The sequence below is a fragment of the Sinocyclocheilus rhinocerous genome, unplaced genomic scaffold (genome assembly GCF_001515625.1).
Source record: "Sinocyclocheilus rhinocerous isolate Xijiao unplaced genomic scaffold, SAMN03320098_v1.1 scaffold115, whole genome shotgun sequence".
Classification (NCBI taxonomy): Eukaryota; Metazoa; Chordata; class Actinopteri; order Cypriniformes; family Cyprinidae; genus Sinocyclocheilus; species Sinocyclocheilus rhinocerous.
The window spans coordinates 671,166-683,555 of NW_015650001.1; the positions used below are offsets into that span (position 1 = coordinate 671,166).

Below are 12,390 nucleotides of genomic sequence, written 5' to 3' on the forward strand. Positions count from 1 at the left end.
AGTTCTTAATGATGCATCACATTACCCTAATGATTAATAAGGGTCCTATCACATTGGTGTTGAAGGTGTTTTTCATGTCCTCAACACTGCTGGTCTGAATGGTGCCATTTGCCACGATTCCAGCATTATTCACAAGCAGGTTCAAACCATTGTTTCCCAGTAGAGATCCCACTTTCTTGGCAGACTCTTTGACACTGGATGGATCATCAGCATCTAACAGTAAGAGAACAAACATCGTTCCTAAAGTATCAAGCAATGAAATGGTATTCAAGAAACACTGAACAATCTCTTTGAAATTCTCAAAAACTATTTCCAAGGAAATTTTAAATGCAAAAATAGGACACATGCACATTTACCAAGACGTATGATAGTTATAGCACTTGGATGTTTTTTCACCAGTTCTCTCAACGCCTTTATAAAGATAAAATGCATAATTAAACAAGGTACATTATAATTTCTCCCGAATTATTTCTGTATGTGTTAGTTATTCATAACTCACCTCAGACTTCGGCCCGTCTGGGTCACGACAGGTAGCAAAGATATGCTGTTTGGGAAAAGAGTTCTCAGAGAGTTGTTTAACAATTTCCAAGCCTAAGCCCCGGTTAGCTCCAGTGATCAAGATTTTGCAAGCTTTCACTACTGCCATGTTCTGCCAGGCTGCTTCTACTCTGTCTGCATTTAAAAAAGTGTTTAGCGTGTAGGCTATATAAAAGTATGTGTAACTCAATGCCACCAGAGTTGGGCAAGTTACTTCCAAAATGTAATACATTATATATTACTAGTTACTGTCTTTTGAAAGTAATTAGTTACGTTACAATATTACTGTCTCTGAATTGTAATGCGTTACACTACTTTTGAGTTACTTTTGAGTTACTTTCACCAAAATATCCACAGAAGTATTATAAAATGCCAAAATGTAGTTTAATGCTGCTCATTCTACATCCAGTGGAGGGTAATGTGATGGGTCTATATGGCATAAAATTATAAAATCATATTTAGATATAATATTACCCAAATTGTATTAGTAATGCGTTATATTACTGCGTTACAGCAAAAAGTAATATACTACTGTAATATTATTACTTTTGTAATGCGTTACTCCCAACACTGAATGCCACTACTACATTATGTAATATGCTGCAATTGAGGATGTGGCAGAAAGTTCGCATCCCCCATATTTTAGCGCCACCCCGTCACTTTAATCGCCGCCCTTTACCAGAATCTTTGTGGCACGGCGCCGATCCCAGAAGAGGAGAGTCTTTTTCGTAACCACACGCGCGACATCTTTTCGTTAATTGAGGTGAACTTGTCAATTCTGTTTACTTTAAATAGCCTAAGGCCGGGGCTGTCCTGTGACAATATAACGACGGGCTCGGACCAGAAGACCAAATGAGTGATGGAGTAGTCATTAATCTTCTTATAACTTATTTTGCATTGACGCAGCATTCTCAATTTAACTATTCTCAAATTAATTATTTTAATAAAGTTTGGTCCAAATTCAATAAAACACCATCACTAACAGAGAGAGCTGAGCCGTCTCTGTACCATTTCTTCTTCACTCCCTCGCATTCACTGGCAGGGAGCTCACCGCGTCCCACTTTTATTTTGTATAATCCAACCGGACATTTCATTCCCCCTTCTGGAGTGTTATGTTGTGTTAGGCTATGTTGCATAAACTCCTCTTGGAGGCCTGTGGCCATACCCACTGTGTCTGTCTGCAGAGGATAGCTCATTATAGCTCATATAAACAACATATAAACAACATTACCTTTGATACCCTTATATAGTTTCATGTTTCAGACATTTTTAGTGTTATCCAGAAACATAATCAAGATTATCTAGAGCACTCATTCAATCACAGAATGCACTGCAATAAGAAGTGTAGAACACATGTACATCTACTATATTTTCCTTGTAAATGTGGGGATAGAGGGTGGTTTTGGACTCAGTATACACAAACTTTATTATAAAACATATATTTCTACAGTGTAAAAATAAATGTTTTTTAATGCTGACATTTATGCAATGCAAGTCTTGAGGCTGTAAAATATAAATGACTGTAAATCCACAGCTGTCAATCAGAAATATGCAACTATAGCCTAGATACTGCTGCCATGTTTTGTTGTTTTGTCCACCACAACCAACTACCATTAATAAATGAATATTTGGGTAAAGGTAAAGTTTCAGCTTTTTGCTGGTTCAGTTGATATTTTCTCTGCATTGTTGACTGTCGTTTCAGAGAATAATGCTAAGCAGAACATGTTGAATCTAAACGACTCATGTCACGGAATGCGTCAAGAACAAACGAGGCTTTTGCGCACATCAGTGACAGTCTGACCTGGAGAAGCCATGAGGAACAGCAGTACCGTTATCAGCCTCATGGTGGTGACCTCGGCCAAGTGAAGTACTGCATTGTTTGCAGTTACAGGCAAGACAAAATTGCATAACTGACAGGAGGAATATATTGCGGACTAGGCCAGGGTTCTCCAAAGCCTCAGGCCCAAGATGACCTCTGACTCAAATATAGTTAAACTTGAAGAGTAATGTTGGAGATTGTTCTTGACCTCAAATGTGTCACTTTCCATTAGAGGTTTCTTTAAACTTAAATATAACCTGTGTTATGAGGGTCAAAGGCCTCTGTAATTTTTATGAAAGAAATAATTTTTATAAAATAAATTTACAATTTGTCTGCAAAGCAGCCAAAAGTTTTTACGCTCATGAGAAACAGAAATAGTCAAGTGTGTCCAGACTTTCCGCTGTAGCGTATGGTGAGAAGTTTTATCAATAATTTGTTGTCTTGTACATGCTGATATTATGACATGTACATTTATCTCTTATATAAATCTGATTGATTTATGTAACAATATTAAATCAGAATAGTAATAAATGCTAACTATGCATGGTGTCACTGTATAATTTCATAATCTAAATATTATATGTATTTTTTCAGGAAACAAGAATTGTGCCTTCAGAAAAATTACACAATGTTATTTGTATTGTGATTTTGTTTTATCAGTGTGTTTTATTTTTTAGACATGTTTACCCTTTGGCGACCTTCCTGATGGGAGAGTCTTTGTTCTTCTGGTTTACCAGGACATTTTTTTCCAGTGTAGTCTAAGAATCCACCATGCTGTTTCTCAGTAAGGCTGTCAATGACACGCAGCATCCCCTCCAAGCTTTCTAGTGCCTAGTGAATAAACAGGGAATAACACGCAATTAAAATACTGTATCATTGGCCAACAGAGACCATCAGTGTGCTTTTGTGATTCTGTTTCGGTTTTGAGAGACTCCAGGGTCATTTTAATGAAACACATTCTTAACACTAAATCATGAAACTGAAACTTTATAACTTTTCCTTATTAGAACTGATTATAAACCAAAATTCAACTTTTCAAATGTCCTCAGTAAACATTTACTTGTGTATTCTCTTTTGGGTTCTCAGACCCCCAACATGAACTGATGCAATGCATTTTTAAATGCTAAGATTCTCTGATTGGTGTACACACTTCAGAAGTACACTCCTGACAGTTGTTTATAGTCTAATTTGTAATATTATTTTTCTCCAGTGTGTATTTGCAAGGGTTAAATTGGCCCCAAACAAAATTATTGTTACTAGAATGGATTACAGCCATGGTGACAGTTTCAATAATATCTCAACTGGGGTTTAATTAAGTCAGAGATATGAAATTTAATCTTAAGCTTGGCGAACAGTTTTGGAGAATTTGATGTTTCCCCATTCAAAGAGATAGGAGCTGCACTTGCATGCCTGAGAGGCGTTTCACTCGGCCGCCGAGTGACATGACTTGTCTTAAAGGGACTTTGATATGGAGCAGAGTTGACTCCACACCCCACACATTAAACAAACACACTGGCAGGATTCTATAAAGAATATTAATGCTTGGATGCTGTCCAAAAAGCTGTAATTTTTATATCAGATATACTGTGTCAGGGGTAAGAGTAGAGGTTAAAGATCGACAACGCCTGTACTGCAGCTTTGCAGACTGAAGCAAAGTCCATTTTAAGAAAAGTCAGCCCATGTCCCTGCTGTTCTATAAAGGCAAGACGCACATAAGCTATCTCTTTCAATAAAAATCACCAGAACTGTTGGCTTAGAAATGAAGATCACAAATGCTGATATAATCTGTATCGTCTCACCTGACTCCTCCTGATCCTTTTGCTCTTTTGGCTCTCTTCCGCCCACTGGCTCCACTGGTGAGGCCACAGTCTCTTGGCCAATCAGGTAGACAGCGATCTTCAGTGTAGTGGCCTTAGCCTAGGCATTTTGACCTTCCAGCTCTAACCTACTTTTTTATATTATTTTTATTATATTATTTTATTATTATATTCAAAATATAAAAATCTGGACTGCAGTTCCACAAGTACTAGCATGTTTATTTTTGTATAGTTCCATCATTCGGTTCTATATTCAAATCTATATTTACTGGCAACTGAATGTTCTGTTAATTTTTGGAATTTCTGTTTCATGTTTTATTACACAGCAGTTCAATTAGGTAAATTGTGGCATTCTGCAGTCATATTTGTAGAATGAGTGCTACATTCTGTGATGGTTGACTCAGGAAACTGATTTCCTGCATGGCTGTATTAGTTTCATGTCTTTCATATGACTCTGTGGCCTCTTCTCACCTTTGATTGCTGCTTTTCACCTATATTACTTTTTGTTCGGCCTAGAACAAAAAATAATATAGGTTTTACCTGTTATACATGCTGCACTAGAGATACTTTTATTGAACATCTTTGCCTGATTAAACAATGTGTGGAATTGGTACGCACAATCATTGCAGCATATTCAGTAAAACAAAAAAAACGACAGTACTGCTTTATTGATCAGAGTGTTTTATTGTATAAAATGCTACACTATATAATATCAAATTGTCATGTATCAGCCACAAGCATTTGTGTCCTGAAATTAAGTGCTAAAGATTCAGTATGCCCTTTTATGATAAATGCATATAATAGGGCAGTTTGGAGCTGGATCAGCCCTTTCGCAATGTGGAAGAGATTTTGTTCTGGTTTACCAGGTCACAGTTTCTCCAGTGTAGTTCATGAATCCTCCGTGCTGCTTCTTAGTAAGGCTGCCAATGACACGCAGCATTCCCTCCACACTTTCTTTTGGTTCAAGTGTTGCCTGGTAAAAATACAAACATGTATGTATCCCACTAAAATGCAATAGTAAAAATAAATGTAGCTTCAAGCTGCAGTTACAGCATAACCACACCAGTGCAAGGCTTGTTGTTGAGTGGATTTGTGGGGTCATATCAATCTCAGTGAATAAAGGAAAACTCATTTTAAGGCTATAAGTAGATTTTTGATTATTCATGGCTATTTAAGTTTTGATCAGTTGGTGATGATATCAAATTTACATTATTCTCAGGGTAATGTGTCAGTAATGCATAGAAATGTTGTTAACATGCAAAAGCATTGCTGAAATAAAAATGTCCTGTTTGGCATCTTCTTCCTTCAAAATAGTGGAAAGGTGTATACTGAACCTTTCTGGTAACATGAAGCTTGAGTTTAGCTCAAAAAATTCTCAGGTTTTAACAATTTCTGTCCACTTTGGCCAGTATGTAGTGCTGCCACTCACTCAATTCATGATTACATGAACATTCTGAATAACACAATGCTTTTAATAAAATGACCAACTGCCATAGTCACAATATGATACAACCAAAACTTAAGAAAGAAACGCTTAAAGCTGTGGTCTAAAAAGTGTGTTTGACAATGAAAGAAGTGTGTTTTGAAAATGGTGGAAATCGAAAGCACATGGTGCAACAGAGTGTGACTTAAGAAATCACCATTCACCTCATCTCCACCCAGTTCAGTTTTCACCCATCCTGGGTGAAGGGCCATGCAGAGGATCTCATCAGCCTTAAACTCTTCAGCAGCTAACACAGTCAACATGTTAAAACCTGCCTGATAGGCAAACATAACATTTGAGTTATACATCAGCTCATTGTGCCATCAATACTGTTTAGACATGCATTGAATTGAGTTAGGGTTTATCTAGTGCCTTAGCATTACATTGGCGTACCTTGCTCACTCCATATGGCAACGTTGGGAATTGGTTGTACAAGCATTCTGGTCATGGATCCCGCCACAGTGGAGATGTTGATGACAGCAGCTTTATTACTGGACATTTCTGGTATCCCACTCGCTTTTGCCGCCTACATAAAAGAAAGAGAAATAATTAAGTAATTTTGGCACATACTCAATGAGTGTAGCGTTAAAAATGACTCAAAGACCTGTCTGTCTGGCAACTCATTTTACTATAGTAGAACTATGTAGCAGCTCACTTTAGTAATGATGCAGCAGTGTGTTTGGGACTAGCTGGTCTCACAGCCTGGCCAAACTAGTCCAATCAGGGTAATCAAATAAAGCTTGTTTCAGCCATTAATTTTGGTACAATGCCACAAACCTCGCAAACTCTGGCACATCCAGTAACAAGTTCATCCGCAAAAACAATCATTTTATTAACCTGTGTCCTGGTGACACAATAGTGAAAGCCCCTAGCCTGCAGGCCACAACGGCAAAGGACAAATTGTTGCTTTAAAACTCTTAACGATGCTTTACATTACCCTAATGATTAATAAGGGTCCTATCACATTGGTGTTGGTGTTTTTCATGTCTTCAACACTGCTGGTCTGAATGGTGCCATTTGCCACGATTCCAGCATTATTCACAAGCAGGTTCAAACCTTGTTTCCCAGTAGAGATCCCACTTTTTTGGCAGACTCTTTGACACTGGATGGATCATCAGAATCTAACAGTAACAGAACAAACATTAGTGTTCTCAATGCCTTTAGAACAGTGGTCACCCTGATAGCAACAGACTCTCGATATCCTACTTCATCTTTAAAAGTAAGATTTAATTACTTTTTAAAAGAGTAATTTTTTAAACGAGTTTTAAACTTGATTTAGCCAACTAGTTTGTCAGATACTGACAATGATACACACTTCAGCTTTTAACGTGTAATAACCTACTTTTACATCCTACATTTAACAGTAATCTTTGCTATGAGATGTCATGAAATTTTGTATGAAAACCCGTCGATCTCGATAGTAGATCTTTATCACTGTCCCAGTACATTAGATCCCGAAAATAACAGTAAAATAAGTACAAAAATGCATAACATTTCTGGGGTTATATTAATGTATCACTGAAGGGAACTGTCTTGAGAAAAGTTTCGATGGCAATGGCATTTTCTTGTCCTCCGTATAAAACGCAATTCTTTACAGCGGTAAACAAGGAAACGCTATATTGCGGTCAGTGTTGCCAACTAATTTTCAGAGAAAGTTGCTAAAGGAAGGTCGATTTGTTGCTAAAAGTTGCTAAATGACGTTGTGATGTCATTGCGTAATCACGACGCAAAATTGTCACATCATCAAATCTCAGCAAAAAATATATTTTATATATGTTTTTGTTTGTTATAAAGCAAATAGCCAATAAATAAATTTGCTTAAAAATCAGTATCCGTATCAGAATCCAATTTGCTAGTTAAAAAAAAAGAAAGAAAAGAACATTTGAATTCTGAATCAGCTATGACCGGCGCACCACTAATTAAAATACTAAGTAAAAGGCCTCAAATTTGAAGTACAATCTGGGATGTCTTTTTCTATCAATTCTTCAATAGGTAGATATTGTCTTTCATAAATGCCGAGGTCAGGGATCTTGTGCCTAAAAAGGTTGGTGACCACTGCTTTAGAAGATAAAATGCATAATTAAACAAGGCACATTATAATATCTCCCTTTTTTCACTATTTGTGTTAACTATTCATAACTCACCTCAGACTTTGGCCCATCTGGGTCACGACAGGTAGCAAAAATATGCTGTTTGGGACAAGAGTTCGCCGAGAGTTGCTTAATCATTTCTAAGCCCAAGCCCCGGTTGGCTCCAGTGATCAAGATTTTGCAAGCTTTCACTACTGCCATGTTGTGTTAGTCAGCTTCTGGCACCTAATCTGCCCCACCTATGCTTTTTATACAACTTAAGTTAACTCCACGCCCATACTGCACTGGGGTATTGTACTCATGCAGCGTGTATGACAGAGAAAATGATAAATGATATGATCAGAGGGTGAATCAAAAAAACAAGATGACAGTTTTGTATTCTATCAACACGAATACTACAATGACTGCTTGTTATTGGAACAATAGTACACCTGTGTGGGATATAGTGGTTGCATATTCATATTAAAGGTGAAGTCTCTGTGAAAACTTAAATAGAAAACAAAAGAAAGGAGTAACCCTCATATGTAATACATTGTTGCATGGTATATTTATAAAAAAACATTTGCACAACTCCCAAGTAGGGGAACTGGAAATTTTCAACAGCTCTTGTGTTTTTTTTTTTTAGCATTCAATGTCTAATAGCCTACCCTTTTTTTGGGGGGGGGACACAAAAAAGTATTTTTCAGTGTGTAGGTGCGTCACTAATACTTTTAGCCGACTACTGCGAAAAAAGTTTTAGTCTTATTGTCGCCGAGTGAAGATAAAAAGTTAAAGATGACCTTAAAGTTAACAGTAAACAAACTAGTTTTGATTAAATAAGGGAAATTGGGGGTGCCATTCATTTACCATATATGGATAATTAAGAAAGTGAACAAGGCCACTATCCTGCAGAGTTTAACTCCAACCCTAATTAAACACACAGCTAATCACGGTCTTCAGGATTGCTAGAAACTTCCAGGCAGGTATTTGGAACTGGCTGGAGCTAAACTCTGCAGGATAGTTTGACAGAGTTTGACACGTGTCCTAGAGCAACCTTTTCACCTGCAGAACTGTAACTGCAACACATCAAAACATGACTTTTATTTAAAGCTGTGTCATTCACCGCTGAAACAGGAAATCTGTGAGAATAATGGAACGTGTGTTGGAGTGCTGTTTGCAGTTTAATTATAGTGAGAAATTCTCTCTGTTTACCAAAATATGAGTTCACATCAGTTAAAGAGAAAAGTGCGTGAGCTGGTCAGATGCACAAGGTGCATTCAACTCTAAAAAGATCCCTATTAATGTGTAGGCTGCGTACAGTATTTACATTTTAAAAAGGGGTCATGGTCTGGAAAACCAAATTTTTGGAAAAGGGTGCGTGGGTGGGATGCTTTGCTCGGCGTGCTTGGCAACCTTTCGGTGAATTCATACATGGAAGCATGAGAGACAAGTCATCGGTTTGGTTGATTTTATTATGCTCGTGTGTTTGAATGGCACTGAATCAAGGCAAAAGTGCATTGTCAACACAGAGCTGCAGGACGGTACATTCTCGCTCATGGCAGGACGAACAAATCCTTGGTCTATACATGCATGTTCTTTAGCATGCATGCCAGCAACAGGATATTATACTGACAAATGACAAAAACAGCCTTGGCAAAGGCAGAAACATCTCAATAGAAGGGGGAATAAAACAAAGAAACCCACAAACCCAAAGCTGAACAGATGATCTTATCAAAGCAAACATCAAACAGAGACTTAAGCCATTTTACAGAAAGAATTACGTTTTCTTCAAAGACGATGACTTCAAAATGTCATTGAAGACACAGAAGGCTCATTCATTTGGTCCAATGGCCATTTAATAAGATCCTTTTTGGCAGCTTGCAAAGCAATATGCAAGTCCAGAGAGAGTTTGGGAAATGAGAACAGTAGAAAACATTCACAAAACGTACAAGCACTGCCTTTCTGATACGGCTTGACGAATCCCAGGGTCCTCAGAGCGGCTGACAAGACACTGAATGTACATGACAGAGAGCAACAGAGATCAAACCCCGTCCACGGACATTTGGCAGCGTGTTCCTTTGGCGGTCCAAGTTAAGATTGGCAGTGCTGGCTATTCAACATACATTCACATGCACAGAGACTAATACAAGTTACATCATAAATGCACTTACGTGGCCTCGGCTGTCTGGCATCAAAAATAATTGGACGCATAAATCAAATGTAAATTAGTTTTTCAAAGGTCCATGCGTTGGAAAGTCCTTTAGTAAGAAAATAAGCATTAGCTTACACTGTAAAAAGTGATCTGTTGCTTAAATGTACAAAAGTTTGGAATCCATTTGCATTGATGTGATTTAAAATGAATCCAGTGTTTTCTTTGGAGAGCTTTATTATTTGATTAATTGTTACAATTGGTAATTTTTTATTTGATTTAAAAACTTCATGCAGTCATTTAAATGATTCAACAGATATTGTTCGTTTCGGATAATCTTGACAATTTAAAAAGTGTAGACAGTAAATATTCAATAAACTATTTGTATTTTTAAATTTTCAGTTGTTTTAATGTTTCCTGTTTGTTACCCAGTTGCTTTGTCTGGAATGTCAATCATACATTTTAATCTTACTGTGTATCTAAAGTAAACTATTATCATTATGTGTGTTTTTCTCTGGGAATCAAACCCATGAGCATTTCTTGACCTACAGAAACACAAATTGTGGTGAAGAACGTGTTAAAAGAACTAGAAATTATGGATGACCCGTGCCTTAAAGATGGCATTTTCGTCTTGAAAAATCACTCTTGGTTTGTACTGACTCTTTTGTTTTATACACTGACAGCCTTTATCTTTTACATTTGATATGATAATTTTAGATACATTACATAGACCTTTAAGTTAAACATTCTTTCTCCTTTTATTTACAGAATCATACTTAAAGCTAAGTTAACATAGTTTGGTAAGGATCGTACAAGTTATATTAGAAGTCATAAGACTTTATTGTCTTTATGTAAAGCATGAGACTGATAGAAAAAAAAAACTATTCCAGAAGTGCTTATAATAAGTGGACATGGCAATATTGTTTTTTTTCATGGCAATAATATTTTTTTAACCATGTTCTTGAGAGAACATTTATAAAGAATGAAGCCTACTTTTAGGACCATTATGACTGTGACAATTACAATTACCATATTTTAATTTTAGCATGTGAAACGTGCTATGACTTGTATTCCAAAATGAAACAAATATATTTAATTGTCACGAAAATAGTATCACAATTCAAAACGGTCCTAAAAGGCTTCATTTTGTTTATGCAAAACATTTTTTTCTTCTTCTAATTTTGGCATTTAATGTGACCTGGACAGGCTCTTGAAAAGCATCCATTAGTTGATTCAATGAAAGCTTAAAAATCGTGTTCTCTCAACAGTTTCAGTTGTATTGACAATTTAACATGAAAGCTGATTGAAGGCAACTAAAAGCTAGATCACTTTTTACAGTGTAGATTAGCTCACAGTCCCATCTGCACAGGTATTCCCCTCTCTCTCTCTCAACCGTACACACACACACACACACACACACACACACATATATATAGAAGTATGTCCCCATCTTCTCGTGCTGCTGGTGGCCTGTGGTAATTGTGTTTATAGATGAGTGCTGTCCTGTGTGTCAAATCTGTGTCCCTCCGCTGGCCCTGCGCTGGGCTTGCGACCGCCGGCCTGGTTAGGCACTGGTGACAGAAGGTCTGGTCTGATCAGATACCTGCAGGAATCACCACATTCACTGTGCTCAGTTCAGATTTGTTGCACAAACAGCCACATGAGTGTTTCCTGAACAGAATACAATACTCTAACAAGCATAAAAATACATAGCACGCACAAATATTGAATAGAACAATAATTTTTAATTATTCACGTTTGAGGCACCCCAAAAATGCCTAAAAATGCTATTTTGGGATGTCATCGTACTCACACGACATCATGGAGCTCCAGGCGTGTGTCGGGGGAAGGGTTGATAAGAATATAAGACAGTCTGTTGCCCTGGTCAGTCATCCCATCTGACATAAGAAGAGCAGGACAAAAGACACAAGATAACAACTATAAACATACAGAATCAGAACAGACGGCAAAATGTTTGAATGATTCATTTTGTAAATTGACCTGAAGGAAGTATCAAGTTCCTTGGTGTATCCAGAGAATTATGATTATTATTATTATTATTAATGTAATATATTTTATAATAATAATTATTGTTATATATTTTTTCCCTTTACTTTTATACTGCTACTTGTACACTACTGTTTAAAAGTTTGATTTAATGTTTTAAAGTCTCTTATGCTCACCAAGACTGCATTTATTTGATCAAACATACAGTAATATTATAAAATATCATTACAATTCGAAATAACATTTTCTATTTGAATATATTTAAAAATGTAATTTATTCCTGTTATGCAAAGCTGAATTTTCAGCATCATTACTCCACTCTTCAGTGTCACATGATCCTTCAGAAAGCATTCTGATATGCTGATTTGCCGCTTATGAAACATTTCTTATGTTGAAAACAGTTGTGATGCTTAATATTTTTTTGTGGAAATCAATCCCTTTTCTCAGGATTTTATTGCTTTGATGAATAAAAAGTAAAAAAAAAAAAGTCTTTAAATCACCTGTAAGAT

General features: G+C 36.7%; 2 protein-coding genes and 1 pseudogene across 2 annotated transcripts in view; all 3 read right to left on the minus strand.

Moving 5' to 3' along the window:
• The window catches only part of LOC107711208 (C-factor-like), a 4,859-nt gene extending 4,132 nt beyond the window's left edge, over window positions 1-727 (minus strand). The window contains exons 1-3 of the mRNA XM_016516145.1: window positions 500-727; window positions 357-411; window positions 26-213 (exon numbers count right to left, since the gene is read on the minus strand). Coding sequence (XP_016371631.1) covers window positions 26-213; window positions 357-411; window positions 500-646 — 390 coding nt within the window. The 5' untranslated portion in view covers window positions 647-727. The remainder of the gene's footprint in view (window positions 1-25; window positions 214-356; window positions 412-499) is intronic.
• A 4,212-nt stretch (window positions 728-4,939) lies between these two features.
• On the minus strand, window positions 4,940-7,947 carry LOC107711177 (C-factor-like; annotated as a pseudogene).
• Window positions 7,948-11,087: 3,140 nt separating this feature from the next.
• Window positions 11,088-12,390, minus strand: part of kcnt2b (potassium sodium-activated channel subfamily T member 2b) — a 77,542-nt gene continuing 76,239 nt past the window's right edge. Inside the window, exons 29-30 of the mRNA XM_016516151.1 lie at window positions 11,688-11,772; window positions 11,088-11,477 (exon numbers count right to left, since the gene is read on the minus strand). Of these exons, the coding sequence (XP_016371637.1) occupies window positions 11,360-11,477; window positions 11,688-11,772 (203 nt within the window). The 3' untranslated portion in view covers window positions 11,088-11,359. The remainder of the gene's footprint in view (window positions 11,478-11,687; window positions 11,773-12,390) is intronic.